The sequence below is a fragment of the Ostrea edulis genome, chromosome 4 (assembly GCF_947568905.1).
Source record: "Ostrea edulis chromosome 4, xbOstEdul1.1, whole genome shotgun sequence".
In the NCBI taxonomy this organism is placed as follows: Eukaryota; Metazoa; Mollusca; class Bivalvia; order Ostreida; family Ostreidae; genus Ostrea; species Ostrea edulis.
The window spans coordinates 47,798,969-47,815,572 of NC_079167.1; the positions used below are offsets into that span (position 1 = coordinate 47,798,969).

General features: G+C 34.7%; 1 protein-coding gene across 1 annotated transcript; it reads right to left on the bottom strand.

Annotated features, from left to right (window-relative positions):
• Positions 1-304: 304 nt before the first annotated feature.
• On the bottom strand, positions 305-1,737 carry LOC125669028 (forkhead box protein H1-like). The gene has a single exon (XM_048903472.2). The coding sequence runs from the start codon at positions 1,631-1,633 to the stop codon at positions 305-307; it is 1,329 nt and encodes a 442-aa protein (XP_048759429.2). The 5' UTR covers positions 1,634-1,737.
• Between the last annotated feature and the right edge of the window lie 14,867 nt (positions 1,738-16,604).

A 16,604-nucleotide genomic window follows, 5' to 3' on the forward strand; every position in this document is an offset into this window, starting at 1 on the left:
GACCCAGTACCCTAGCTTGAAACCATCCCCTTTAAAAATCGGTCATAAGCAAACAAAATATAACTACATGAATATGCACTGAAATAGCAGCATCTATTGCAAAAGTTATTTTCAAGCCGTTTACCTCGTTGTTTGACAGTAAATTCCATTAGCAAGGTACAGTAATATACGCTGTACCAAAAATAACATAATTAAAGAAATAAATTAATTAACGTCATAAACTGATCTTTGGCAACGAAGGAACGTGCGTCGTCAGAGTATTGACACGTGACTGGACGTTTCATTTACTGATCTCTGCTTTCTACTATTCATCTACTTCTTCTACCTCCACATAAGAACTGTCGTTGGGAAGCTCCTGTTGTGATGATATGGTATGACTAAAATCCACGGGATCACTTTTCTGAGAGAGAAACGTCATGACGGGTGTCGTAGGGTCATAAATCGCCTTCTGTTGATATAGAAGCTGGTAGCTGGTATTGTTCCAAGATGCAGCTGTGTGATAAGGGTCCAATGGTTGAGCGGGAAAGTATGGATACCCAGGATAATTCTGCTGTTGAATGTCGATTGTGGGAGCCTTGGGATACTCGAAGTTAGGTCCATCTGACTGATATAGAAAAGATTGGAATGGAGAATGGTCATAGTTCGGCATGTGTTTGGTTGATTGGCGAAAGAAATTCGGTTCGGGGAAATACTGATGCTGGTGGTAGGGATGTGTGTCATTTGGAGGATTAGAATATGTTTCATTTTGTGTGAAATGGGGAGACTGGCAGAGAAGGGAAAAGTTTTGGATAGGTGTTTCAGAAGTCATCTTCCTGGCAGCTTTACGTGCAATGGTTTTCATCAGATCCTCCCTGCTTCTCTTGTTCCACACCGAATTATTCCTTCTGCTTTGTCTCGATACTTTCCTGGTTTTGATTGACCCTTCAAAGCTGGCGTCGGACAAAAAAGCAGGCACTTCTCTGGATTCACTGAAACTCTCATTGTTGGGTTCTACAGAAAACTCCTCGTTGACTGTGGACACAGGAGTTGCACTGAGCGGTACAGGGTATACAGAATCTGAACCGTGACTGGAGCTGTTGAATGCAACACCACTGACAACACTGGATGAGTTGTTTATATCCCAAGGAAATTTCCTGGCATGAAGACTAACAGGAGAAGTGGGTTTCTTGGAAGGAATGGGAATTTCTGCGAGTCCTAACTGTATGTGGAGTTCCTGAGCCCAGTTTCCCTGGCGTGCGACTGGCGTGTCTTGAAGCTTGAAGCAGTTTATAGGTGCCTTGGATATGTCTACATACCATAGGTTTCCCTTACTCTCTGGCTCTGTACATCGTCCACCCTTCACAAAGCATGCGTTGTGGGAAAGATTGTGCCTAACAGAGTCTTTCCATCCTTTGTAGGGGCCTTTAAAGAAGTCGAACATCTCTTCCAACCTATGGTTAATACCACTAAGTGTTAGACACTTCTCTGGTGCAGAGGTGATGGCATGAATTATCATTCCTGTGTACGGATATGGTGGTTTAGGATGGCGCTGGTAGTTGGAATGGAATCGCACGACACTGCCATCCATTTCTTGCAAATCCTTCTTCCCCTTCTTTTGACTGAATGTGACCTTTGGACTGCCCGACATTGTCATGGACAGTCTTTTAGCAGCCTCGTTTACATCAAACTCGTTTACAAAATTCACAGGAACACGGTCATTGAATGGTTTGCTATGCTGAATAGCGATGACAGGCGAGGCAAAATCTAGAGGTTGATACCAAGCTCCCACAGAAATGGCGGCTGATTGATATGACGTTATTTCTGAGGGCTTCTTTGGAAAAGAAGTTTCGTTAGATGATTTGGAAGATTCCAACATCATAGCTGTGGTTGATAGCTGGGTATCCCCTGTGCGTATCGGGGAAGCATTTGTTGCCTCTGATGATGCACTACTGCCTGTTAAATCATGCGTACCCTTGAGGGACTGCATCGTTAGGATCCTGTCTGCTTTTTCGTCAAGGTGCAAGGGAGAAGGTGGGTCTTCGTATTGCTGATCCTCTGACGAAACGGGAGAATATTCACCGTGCATCCTGTAGTTAAAAATAAATAGCATTTTAGAAGCTCTGTAATATCTCCTCTCTTCATGAATGCAAAACATATTTGCGCTTTCAATCTTTTTAAACATTTGTGTCATTCAGTCAATTCGCTCTTTTAATGTAACATTTAAAATTTACATGAAATGTAACAGTGACAATAGTAGCTTTAATTTGCAATTTATTCTTGAAAGTTACTGAAGAAAAGTTTATTTAAAACCGCCTACAGGTTGGTTTTTCTGAGCAATTCTCCAGATAATTCACCCCCAAAAGTGCCAGATTCAATAAACAAAATATAATCAAAGTACTGAAACGAGGTGACGAACGATACAAAATGTCACAAAGATAAAACACACACACACACACACAGCCTTGTTAATTCGGACGCTTTGGCTCCCATCAAGATAATCCGGATAAATGAAGCGCCTGGATAACTGTATGTTTATTCTGTTTAATTTCTATATTGCTAAGGAAATTTTGGAGCCTTAAGCTTGAAGGTGAAAAAGGAAAAACTATACAGGTAGCTGGTCAAAATTCCACATACTATCATTGAAACAATGTTACAGTTTGGATTATCATTTAACTTCAGTACCACGTGCATTAGGATCAAATACATAGTAGTCTTAATCAATGGTAAATATAGCAGATGAACTGCCCTTGTGTTTAAAAATTGCACCAAATTCTTTTGAATGATAAGCAAAACATGGTAGAAACAAGGAACCATCGTGTTCAAAACCATCAATAATATCTCCTTGTTTCTTCGATATTGAAATGATTAGGCAAATTATATGGATGAAGATATGAATGATTACATAAAACTCTGACATGTCTGTACAACAAATCCCTTATGGAGCAAAAAATATCTCCTGGAGTCTATCCTCTTAATGATTTTCATTAATCTCTTTACGAGCAATACAAAAACACTTTATCCACCTCTGGTTTCTTCAAAGAGATATATTGGATTCCTGGTGAATGCTAACAGTTACATATTCTTTACAGAAACAGCTTTTTTTTCCTGCTCTCTTGGATTTTTGTTTTCTTTTGGTGCGATTATTTTTAGTACAATCAAATTATTTTTAACACTATTTATTCTTCTTTCTAAAGACATTCTAAAACTTAAATACCACCTGAACTGTCATAGCAAAACGAAATTTCCATACGTGAATTTTCGCTTAAAGCTTTTACACTTGAATTTTGCTGTACTCATCAGGGTACTTTTTGGGAATTTAAATATTTCCCAGTGATTTGTTTCCACGCAAGATAATTCTAAGCAAGAGGTCCACATGCCTTATCGGTCAGATAAATTTTACATGTAGTTCCAATGCACCTGGAACGTCAAATATGGTCATAATTTAGCTTCCAGTCTCGGTTGTTAAATCTTCCAGATACCGTAATATTAACTCTGTTGTTAATACTGTTTTGTCTTAAGAAATTGTACCCGGATCCTGAAGAAATTATCAGTAGGCTCGGCATGGTGGCAACGAGTAATGCTGTTCCAACGACCTACTCGAACTTTTTCGCTTTTCCTTTTTCTGCTTATTACATAATACAAATGACGAAGGTCATGCATGAGAGAAATCATTGTAGTCAAAGGGTAAAAGATATATCTTTAGCTTTAAGAGATGTCTCTCAAAGTTAGAAAGATATCTCAAACTGAAAATCACTTCCAGATCTCTTTTACATCGATAAAAAGATATCTCCTTACGGTAAGAAGATATCTGCAAGAGTTAAGCAATTTCGTCCCCGTTATATTTATTTTGACTGGACTATTAATTTTATCCGTGATTATGGAAGTCATTGTTACGACTTTTTGTAATAATTCATTTACAGTTATTGATGTAAAACTTATACGGTGCCAATTTTGATGCACCAGATGCGCATTTCAACAAATTATGTCTCTTCAGTGATGCTCAACCGAAATGTTTGAAATCCGAAATAACAATGAAGTTTTAGAGCTATTATAGGCAAAACAGTGTGCCAAAAATGTGGAGTCAAATTCGTTTAAGGATAAGAGCTATGCGTGAGGGAGATAATCCTTAATCTAGAAATGAATTTCTAAATTTTATAACAGCAATTAAATATACATCCGTATTTTCAAGCTAGTAACGAAGTACTTAGCTACTGGGCTGTAGAGACCCTCGGGGACTAACAGTCCACCAGCAGAGGCCTCGACCCAGGGGTCATAATGTAAAACCTATACGGTACTAATTTTGATGCACCAGATGCGCATTTCGACAAATTATGTCTCTTCAGTGATGCTCAACCGAAATGTTTGAAATCCGAAAAAACAATGAAGTTTTAGAGCTATTATAGGCAAAAACAGTATGCCAAAAATGTAGATATGTACAAACATGGATACACACACATATAGGAGCACGTTATATATATATATATATATATATATATATATATATATATATGAGAGAGAGAGAAAGAGAGAGAGAGAGATATTACAAGGCATTGCATATTTTAAGGGTTGGAGTATAAGATTGATGTTTTCCGCCACACTCAACTATTTCTTCAGTTATTTGGTGACGCCCAGTTTTTTATTGGTGGAAGAGAGAACCCATATACAATGTACATGGGAAGAGACCACCGACCTACCGCACTTACCGGCGCGAGCGGGATTTGAACCCGCGCCAACCAGAAATGAGAAGCCATGTGATTTTGAGTATATGTTTGGCATTATGTATGTGTGATTACTCTACAAAATATGATGGATTTTGATTAAACATATGCAATTAGAGAGTATTTTTTATGCTGCTGACATTAATATGTTTGGGAGAGGGTCTACATAAGCTATGCCTGTTGCCCAATCCTGTTGAGTTTCTCAATAAAATATGTTTAAATCTAAAATTCATATGTACCATAATAAAAAGAATTAATAAGTTGTCAACGAGGAAGCCAGAACTTGACAAGGAAATGGGAAAAAACAACCCTAATTTAATTACTGTTAAAATGTGTTGAGTAATGGTAATTGTTAGTAAGCAGATTAGAGATTATACTAAATCCTAAAAATATCTGGTTTTAGTAGGGACCAATATAGGTCCCTGATTTTATCTTTTATTTTTTCTTAAATGATTTATTTAATATACCGGTATGTAATGCCAGAAAGCTGACGATGAGCAAGCCGAAGTCATTTTCTGTCGACGAATAAAATAGCTATTGTCCTAACAAGTAAATAACGGTACTTCACACCGCGGGGGTGTAACTCTGCCCCGCGATGAAATCCCGCGGAGGGATAGCGCGGGAAGGATTAACACACTGCGGGGGAACGCGGTATAATACGGGATCCGCGTTGGCCGTACTGTAAACACAAAAAGTTTTTATTTTGGTTTTGTGATGATACAGATCTTGAGAATAAGTTTTAATTAAGTCGAAAACTGTCCAATATGTCAGATATCGAATGGTTCTGGACTGTTCTGGGAAGTTTGCATATTTACAGTATAGCAGATTTTTTGTTTGTCATTCATGTAGTGCATTGTGTTTTCGATTATTGCGTTAAACGAGAAGAAACGACTACAATGTATTTATAATTTTGTTTTTAAATGCTCGCACTGGACAAAAACTACCATAATAAACACATTGCAATACTGGGTTTCAAATTTTGAAATTATAAACGACCGTTCATTTTGTTTAAGGTCAACTATTCGGTATGAAGGATTGCAATTGCATTCGTAAAATCATTATCTAATTTTTAATACGAAGAGAATCATTTATGTTTTTAAACAGTATTTTATTATGCATAACATAATAAAGATTATGCAACAGACAGCGCGTATATAAATAAGCCTTCTGCTTTCACATAATGATGTACATGAGAAATTACAATATATATGCTCATTTATGTTACATAAGGAATATTTGATTTCAAGCTCCAAGTTACTTCCTAATAATCAAGTTTTATTTACTGTATATAATGAAAGGTGAAAATAAGGAACAGTGATCAATCTCATAATTCCTATAAGCAATAAATATAACATAACGAATACACGCAATTATTCAAAAAATGATCAAAGGGAAAGGCAACCCTAACCACATTGCTGCATTTATGAATAAAGTATTACTTACGGATATCGTAAATGACAGTCTTTAACAACAAAAGTCATTGCTTAGTGATTGAATTATTATCAATTCATCATATATTTTCAATTACCCGCCGCTAAGAGAGCGGCCATTGAAGTTTAATTTAAGAAGAGAAGGTGGAGATTTACAGGACATATACTAAGAATGGATAACACCAGGCATGTAAAAAGAGCAATGAGGTGGACACCGGCTGGCAAGAGGAAACCAGGAAGGCCAAAGGGTACATGGAGGAGGTCGCTTGAAAGGGAGATGAAAGAGTTGGGATACAGTTGGGGTGAATTAGAAAGAAAGGCTAAGGACAGAGCTGGTTGGCGGGCCCTGTTGGAAGCCTATGTGATACCTAACACGAAGAGGATAAGTAAGTAAGTAAAACAGCACCTATTTAGACAACTAAGAATTTGTTAGTTAAACAAATAAGTATTTATCGTGCGAGAAATCAAAATTCTCTCCTTCTGTTTGATTAACACAAAAGCTTTTCATACAGATAGTGGAGTAAAACTTAAATTCTACAACTCTGTTGATTGTCTACCCCTAATTCCAAATGGAATTAACTCGCTTTCTCGCTAGACATGATTCTTAACACCTCATTGGGAAAAATTGAGATTTTTCAATTGAATTAGAGGTTCTTGAGAGGAACCCAACATAATCATTACTATTCCAGGCGGTGCAACTCTCAGCTGTACTGTCAGTACTTTGATTTATACATATTCGTTTACAAAATTTCTCCAAAGATTAATTTATTTTGAATCTGACAGATGGACAACGTCATCATACTTTATTCCCATACCAAGAATATTCTGGAAAAATTTTGATTTTCAACATGTTCTCCTTTTTTTTCTTTTTTTTCTTTTTTTTTTTTTTTTAGCTCACATGACCTTAACTTTTTACTATATATTTACACCCAAAAATATGTTGGACCCCCTGGGAAAATTGGGTCTATACATAAAATATTTAGACCCCCCTGGAAATATTACCTGGATGCACCCCTGACTTAGGTTGGTTTCGTTTTGTTCTTACGTAGGCCTAGGCTCGTTTCGATTTCGTTTCGTGGTTTTGCAGGTGCCCTAATGATCAACATATACAAACGAAAAAAACCAAAGTGTCAAAAGAACGGCCTCAAACCATTTGTTTCATCTAAAAATTCAAAGTAAACATGTATTAGACAATAATGATAATGCATTGTACATTTATTATTTCAAAACATTGAAAATGAATCCTCATGAGAATATAAAAGGTACGTAAAATTATGGTACATACAATCTTTCTTTTTACATAATGCCTTTTGTTCCGCAGTTCAGACTTTGCGTTACCATGTTTATCAGGAAACGTTTTCTTTCTTTATTTTTGTTCTTACTTATAAGTTTTTCTTAATACATGAACAAATTCTTTGCTAAGAAACACTTCTACTTCACAAACGATGTGTTAAAATACCACAGTTGAAACGCATAGCTACTTACAACATGCGTACCCATACCGACCGCCTCGTGGAACCGTACAATTTGTCCATTCATGATCAAAAATTCTAATAATTATATGCGCTTTTCATCATGTGTTCAAACGTGAATATAACATTAGAAATAGCAACAAATTAAATTAATATTGTACATGTACTCTCTAAATTGTACTCGAAAATACAGATATCCTACCCTTGAGCATGTTTTCAATGAGAATGCAAATTACAATTGTGAACTAGCTAATTCTCTCTCTCTCTCTCTCCTATATATATATGGGGGGGGGGGGTGTTTACTTATACATGTGAACTATGGGATGAATTTAACTGTTGTTTTATAATTTCGTATGTTTTATACTTTCTCAGTAATACCCTAAAGCATATTCTAAAATTTGTCTCTATGAAAATACATGTCTTTCCATAGTCTGTTTTCTAAAATCAAAACCAAAAACGTGAGGGGTAACCCTGCTATGGGGGAAGATCTACTATATAGTAGTGTTTCCCCCTAGGGGAAAGACTACTATATATAGCCATTTTTCCGGGGGGGGGTCTATTATGGGGGAAAGGCTACTATACAACACCGGTTCTATTTGATTTGTGCATTTCAAAATTCAAATAGTCTAGAATGAAGCAGTGCACTTGCGTAGACCTATGGTTAAGTTCGTATGTCCGGCTGTGAAACTCCCTTCCCACACATTTGATGAAATGTACTTTTTTTAAAAGTGTGTTCTTCATAAAATCGTAAAAACTAAAGCTTCTTTTGGAGAGAAATTATATATTTAAAAAAAAAAGTATTGGTATATTTGACATAACATGATACGTGTATAAGCGTGATAGTGCACGGTTTGTTGATACAATTCATTTACAGGAAGCCGAGGACCGCCACCACAGACACACCTTCAACAGGTGACGATCTCGATAGTTCTCGATAATCATCTCGTAATTACGAGATACATTTCCTTGTAATTTTTAAATCTTTTCCCGTAATTTCGAGATACTTTCTAATTTCAAGAAAATTCTCTCAAATTGGAGTATAGCGCACTTGGTATGCAATTTCGTCTACACAAATACTTTTTTCTTGAATATCATTTTTTACAAATATTCTGCTATACAATGTCAGTTTATACTTGTGTTAACCCAAATTACTTAATAAAGATATCTATATGTTGATAGTATCTTTATTTCATAAGCATAAACATCACCGTGATTATATAGAGTATATAGTAGATGTAACGTAATGGGCATAATAAATTGCAAACTGTTGCAATAGGCCACCCTAAACCAGAAATAAAACACTGAAATTGTTTTACTGAGTAAGACTGTACACAAGTCCAGTTGAGGAAATTTGGTTTAAAGACCGAGGTTTTCAACCGGTCGGTTTTCCTCAGGTAAGTTAAGTGCGGGGCGGAGCTAATTTAAGGTAGGTGTGAAGATCCGATCCCGAGGAAACCCTGCTACTTGTAGTTTGTATATACCGTCCCAAATACACAGGATGTTATCTGTGTTACCTGCATTACCTGTACGTTTTTGTAAGATTGAAAAATTCATGGTAGTCATTTTTCTTGTGCAGGTTAATCGAAACGTTGATAATTAAATCTAATGAATGAAACATTCTCCTGATTGACAAGGGTTCACGGGCCAGGTAAATTTGAAGGCGGTGCTTATTTTCTCGGTCTTTGAATTAAGGTGGCCTTCTTGTTGAAAATGGATAAAATATAAATAAATCGTTCTCAAAATTTACCTTGAGATTTAGTAGCCTGTCAAAACGTTAAACCTTTAAACTTACATGCCTGGGTGGCCTAGTGGTTTAGGTGCTCGGTAATCTTACACTTAAACCATACATTCCGAGTTCAATATTTTCCCAATCTATTTTTTTTTTTTTTTTTTTTGCTTTTTCATTTTTTGGGGTCATTTTCTTGAGAGGGTGTGTGTGTGTGTGTGTTATAAATGTGATACATATATTATAACAAATATTAGTCATTTTCATCATAACTTCCAATATTTGCAAGTTAAAGACCAAAAAAAAAAAAAAAAAAAGAGACTTCCGGTCTACTTGTTGTAGTGAGCACGAGGAAATTTTGTGTGTCGGAAAATTTACCTTTTTGCGTCTACTGTGAGTAGTATATTTTCCGACTGCTGTTCTGCAGAAGGCTTTATGTATATATGTTTCAATTTTCTGTGTAAAATAGTTAGACTTTGAGAACATTGTAAATAATTGTGCATAAACGTGAGATGGCAGCCACGTCGGGTGGCAGCCATCTTGGCGGATCAAACAATTTATTCAAAGACAGAAAGTACTGTCGTGAGAACACTGTGGTTGTAAATGTTAGAGACAATTCTCTCATCAAACCCGAGGGAATAATACAATTCGTCAATGAGAACTGTGGTTTGGGGTCTCTTTATGCATGTGTGCCTAAATCAGGTAATTTGTATGAACTTACTCTTGATGGAAAAGCACCAACACAATATTTGCTGGAAGGAATAAGACTTGGCAATGATTTGTTTGAATGTCGTGAAGTTGTACAGACTTCACTGATTGTTAGTTTTTTACACCTTCCTGCTTACATAGATGATGGAGAGATTGAACAAACTTTAACATCAATGGGTGTTGAATTGCTGTCACCTATTAACAGACGATTTTATCCTGGAACTACAATTGCTGACGGAACAAGGTACGTTAGGGTGAAACTACCTCCTCATATGCCCTCTTTTCCATACACTGTGAAATTTCAAAAGGAGTATCATAGGTGTATTCATAACGGTCAAATGAAAGTGTGTTCGCTGTGTTACGCGAGTGATCATTTATTTAGAGCATGTCCAAAATTTGTGTGCTTCAAGTGTAAGCAGCAAGGTCACTACGCGAGGGCCTGTAAAAATCACTTGTGTGAGCAGTGTGGTGAATGGACATTTAAATGCCAGTGTTGCATGAGTGATCACAGTTCTGAAGAAAACAATGAATTGGAAGTGTCTGAGGTGGAGAAAGAGGACGTGTTAGAGGGTAACACAAATATGGAAACAGAAGAGGCGAACGAAGGGGTGCAACATGAGAACGAAAATATAGACGAATCACTTATTTGTGCGGAAACAAAACAAAAGAAACATACTGAGACGACAGAAAATCAAATTATTGTGAATAAAAACGATAAAGTGAATATGTCTACTAATAAAAATGCCACTAAGGATGGTGAAAACGAAATTCAAGAACGGGAATTGAATGAAGCCTCTCAAGATTGTGAAAACATGATTCAAGAGCGGAGTGAGAGTGACTCTAATGTAGGAACAGATTCGGAAAATGAAATCATCATCGTAGAGGGGAAAGGCAAAAGAAAAAAGAAATTGAAGAAGAAGAGAAACGCAAAAAAGAATAAATGAAATGGAAAGAATGGACAAACTCTTATTCTTAATTACAATCATGGTGATAGTAACTTCGTGGAACTGTAATGGATTGTGTAATGTAAATAAGATGAAAATGATATTTAGTTTATTGGATGAAAGGAAGTATGATATCATTGGTTTACAAGAAACTCATTGGCGAGATGACTTCATTGAAAAATATAAACATTTATGGAAAGGAAGTATTATGTACAATAACTCTGAGACGTCGTCAAAGGATGTAGCTTTTTTGATTAGAAATGAATTAAAAGATAATATTCAATATGTAAAAGGGTGCGATGGTAGATTTCTACATATAAAATACAAAGAAAATGATGAAAATTTTGATATTATAAACATATATGCACCTAACGTTGCAAAAGAAAGGGCCAATTTTTTTCAAGATATGTCTAGTATCATTCCATATTCAGTGAATCTTATAATACTAGGTGATTTTAATAACACACTTGCAGAGATTGATAGATGTGGTAAGACACGTCATGTATATGACCAGGGTTACAAAGCCCTGTTCAATATGATGAATCAACATGGTGTAGCAGATTTATGGAGAAGTAGAAATAGAGGAGAAAAAGTTTTTTCAAGAAAAATGTTAGTAGGAAACATGTTAGTTCAAAGTAGAATAGATTACATTCTAGTTTCACACGTTATAAGAACATATGTTAGAAATATATTTTATGTTGAAACTACACTAAGCGATCATTCGATGGTCGTGATGTACTTGAATAATACTGTTTGTGAAAGAGGACCAGGGTTGTGGATACATAATAATTTGCTATTGAATGATGATACATATAAAACAAAAATCATAGAAATTATTGAAAGAGAAAAAAATTGTATATTATATGAAAATTCAATGTTGGTGTGGTGGGATAATTTGAAATACAAGCTCAAAAAGTTTTCTCAAAGTTTTAGCAAAACTAGAGCCAGGGAACGAAATAAAGAATATTATGGTTTACAAAACAAAATGCAAAGAATTTCACAAAATTTAGCAAATGGAGTACAAGTTGATATTGAAAAATATGAAGCAATCAAACAAGAATTGTCAGATTTTGAAAATGAAAAGTGTCAGGGTGCAATACTTGGATCAAAAGCACAGTGGGCAAATGAATCAGATAAATGCACGAAATATTTTTTGAATTTAGAAAAACGAAGACAAGAATCAAATTCAGTAAAAGAATTGTTGAGTGACACAGAAGAAATAAAGAAGGATATTGATTCAATTTTAGAAATAGAGTACAATTTCTATTCTAACTTATATTCATCAGTGCGAATTGACTCTGAAAGTAAGGCACAGTTTTTGTCATATGTGAATAGAAAAATTGAAGAAAATGATAAGGAAATGTGTGAAAGGGATATTAACAAAGAAGAAATTGAAACTGCAATCAAGGAAATGGATAATAATAAAAGCCCAGGATCTGATGGGTTGACTGTTGAATTTTATAAAATGTTTTTACCACAATTAAGAGATATTCTACTCAATTTATTTAAAGAAATTAACAGAAAACAAACGATGTCTAACTCTATGAAAATGGGTGTTATTACGTTGTTATACAAGAAGAAAGGAGATAAGAAATTGTTGAAAAACTGGAGGCCTATAAGCCTGTTAAATGTAGATTATAAGATAATAGCAAGAGTTATGGCAAATAGACTGAAACAGGTATTACCAAATATTGTGTCTGAAACACAGACTTGTTGTATAATAGGAAGAGATATTGCAGATACTCTAGTTAGCATTAGAGATGTGATTGATATGGTAGAGATGGATAATTTAGAGGGTTATGTGGTTAAAATTGATCAGGAAAAAGCTTTTGATAGAGTGAGTCATGAGTATTTACTTGATGTATTAGAAGTATTTGGTTTTGGAACCCAATTTAGAAAATGGGTACAGATATTTTATACGGATATATACAGTAGTGTAAAGTGTAATGGACATTTAACAAAATATTTTCCTATTAAAAATTCTGTTAGACAAGGTTGCCCAATATCTGCATTATTATATGTTTTATCAGCAGAACCTCTGAATTATGTCATGAAACAAAATACAGTAATAAGAGGCATTCCAATACCAATGTCAGAAAAGAATGGGTTGATGTTTCAACATGCTGATGATACTACAATGACAGTGTGTGACAAAAATTCTGTTTTTGAAGTTTTCAAAGTATTTGACATGTATGAAAAAGCATCTGGTGCCAAAATAAACATTCACAAGTCTGAAATAATGTGTATAGGAACTGGTAGAAGTTTTGAACAGGAAAAGATATCATTGAGTGTTTCTGAGACAAGTGTCATGAAAATTCTTGGTATTTATTTTGGCAAAAATGGAGTAGAGTGTGAAAATTTAAATTGGAGAGACAAAGTTAGAAACATTAAGCAAACTCTTAATTTATGGAGACAGAGATCCTTAGCAGTTCAAGGTAGAGCCACTTTAATTAATACCTTGTTCATGTCTAAATTATGGTACTCATTGTCAGTTATATCGATTCCACAATGGGCTAGAGACAGTATTCAAAAGGAGTGTACCAATTTTTTATGGAATTTTGGCTCACACTTGGTATCTTATAAAACAATAATTGGTGAAAAACACAATGGTGGTTTGAAAATAGCTGATATCTATCTAAAAATGTTATCATTTAGACTAAAGTTTCTTGCAAAGCACTTTTGTTGTAATAAAGATTTTCTGTGGAAACATATTTTTAGATATTTCCTATCAAAGATTCAAAATTTAGGAGCAGGAATGGAGATATTTTTACTACAGTTTAAGAAAACAGATTTAGAGGGTCTACCACAGTTTTACAATGAATTATTTTGTGCATGGTATGCCATAAAAGATTATATCATTGTTACAGAAAAAGAAAATGATGTTTTTAATTATTGTCTGTTTTTTAATCCGAAAGTACAAAGAAGAAACAAAATGTTGAATTGGAAAGATTTTATTAGTGCTAGTATTACACATGTCAAGGATATTTCATATGAAGTAATTCCGGGATTTTTACCAATATCATGTATTGTGGAGATTTTTCAAGAACAAAATTCAGAGGTAAATGTCTCACTGATTACAAAAAATTATAAGGATTTGTTATTATCTATTCCAGAAGAATGGAAAAATTATGTTCATGAAAATGAGTTCAAAAGAACATACTTTCAGCCAAATTGTGATATTTCATATAGAGATCAAAGGATAGTGTTCCAATCCGGTACAGTACAAATATTTTATAATTTGTTAGTTCAAAAAATGTTTCAAGAACCGGTGTCAAATATTTATTGGCGAGATAAACTTGATAAGAATGATAAATCATCCATTGAAAAGCGATGGGAAACGGTATGGGTGTTATACAAAACACCAGATATTACTGAACTGGATTTCAAAATTTTTCACAATATTATATTTACATATGAGAAACTTTTTAAGATGGGGAAGTCTGATTCTAAAATATGTCCAATTTGTATGCTAGAATGCGAGGATATAATGCATTTATTTATTAGATGTAAAGAATTGGCTGAATTTAAGAACAATTTTGTTATTTATCATCTTGAATCGTTATTGAAAGATTGTGAAAGTGATGTTTTTAACAGATTAAACTTTGAAGAAATATTCATGACAGCATTACATAAGGGTATCAAAAACGTGAATGTATTTTTTGTAAATTATTTTATATCAGTATGCAGATTTTGTATTTATAGAAGAAGACAGATTTTTTTGCAAAGTGAAAAAAAAATAGATATTGAAAGGCTTTGTAGATATACATTGAGACATTACATTTCATATAACCATTATCAATTGACTGTTTTAGAAAAGAAAATGAACCTGTTTAAAAAGTTTTTCTTACATAGAAATCCTCTATTGAAAGAAACAGAGGGAATATTATTGTTCATATTTTAGATACAAAGTGTTTTAAATGTGATTGTAACTGATGATTAGTCTGTGATATCTGTTTAAATGTTAATCAATAAAAGAGAAAAAAAAAAAAAGGTGCTCGGTAATCTTACACTTAAACCATACATTCCGAGTTCAATATTTTCCCAATCTATTTTTTTTTTTTTTTTTTTTTGCTTTTTCATTTTTTGGGGTCGTTTTCTTGAGAGGGTGTGTGTGTGTGTGTGTTATAAATGTGATACATATATTATAACAAATATTAGTCATTTTCATCATAACTTCCAATATTTGCAAGTTAAAGACCAAAAAAAAAAAAAAAAAAAAACCACCGTACAGTTTCTCCACGGATCACTGAATGTGGGCGGAGCTTATCCATGGTCAATGTAATTTACCTGGCCAAGAGATTGACTGTTGTGTATATTTTTATGATATACACAGGAAACTTCTCAGGTTATCAAAAATTATGCTTAGTGCCTTGATTTGTGCATTTTTTTGTTCGTGTATTTCTTTGAGTGTCATGGGATATAGCAATTAACACCTTGGTAGACCCTGGCCACTCCAGGTAAATAACATCTGTTTAGATTAGGCTCCGCCTACATTTTCACTGACCGTACGGTCATGAGATGGGTCTTTAAAGAAAGAGAATTTATTCCGAGATCACTGTAGTTCCGTTTGTTTACACCAACATGTTCCTGTGTGCACAGGATTTTTAAACCGTAATATGGCTGACGAAAAACTAAACAAATACTACAAGAGAAGGGGACAAATGCACAACATGTAATAAGTAAAATATTTCAAGGGAGGAAAAGAACTGTTATATAGTATGACTTCTCAAAAGTAAATATAAAAACTCATGTAGCAACTGTCATATGATATTTAGGCAAAACTAAACACTCGAATTATCAACCAAAGGCAACAGAACTGATGAAATCTATTAAAGGTGCTGCAGTTATGTCAGAAAAAGACAGCGAGTCAAGTAATGCCATATGTAAAAGGGTTGTTGTGTAATATGAAAATATTGCCAAGTGGAGGGTGTCTATTGTTTCTTAATGTCAAAGGTCAAGGTCGTAGTAGCAGGGTGCAGACCGATTCGTTGGGACAAGGACCATTAAACTTGATACACATACATCTTATGCCAAGTGAAAATATTACATAGAGAGTACATCATTCGTCTTGTTTTTACGATGTAAAGAAAGTATGTCACACCCTGATGATTGCTGATACTACTTGTTCTACACTTGGCATAAAGTGTATATGTACAAAGTTTGACGGTCCTAGCCCCAACAGTTCAATTTAAACTATATTTTATTCACAAAGTGAATGGGATCGGGCAGCAGGCATTGCGTTAGTTGCACATGTATGTTGCACATGGTTTGGTTTGTATACTGCCTACAAGGTTTTCCTACTAAGTAATAATGTGACCTTGACCTTTGACCTTGAAAAATAATAGGCATCATCCTCTCATCATGGTGATCAAATGTACCGAGTTTCAATATCCTGGTGCTTACGGTTCGGTTTGTATCTTACTATAAGGTTTTCCAACTAAGTGATACTGCGACCTTGACCTTTGACCTATAAACTTGTAAAACCGAATAGGCCTTCGTAAAACTCCATTAGGGCACTCTGTGTGGGATCTCCCAGTGAGATGCTCTCTCTCCGATTTCTCGACGAAGCAAATAAATACGACAGCCGATTAGTATCAGACCAGAAAAAATATTCTCCTAATTATGGT

What these genes read in the sequence shown, in the direction of transcription:
- LOC125669028 (XM_048903472.2), bottom strand. Translation starts at nt 1,633, where the DNA reads ATGACAATGTCGGGCAGTCCAAAGGTCACATTCAGTCAAAAGAAGGGG.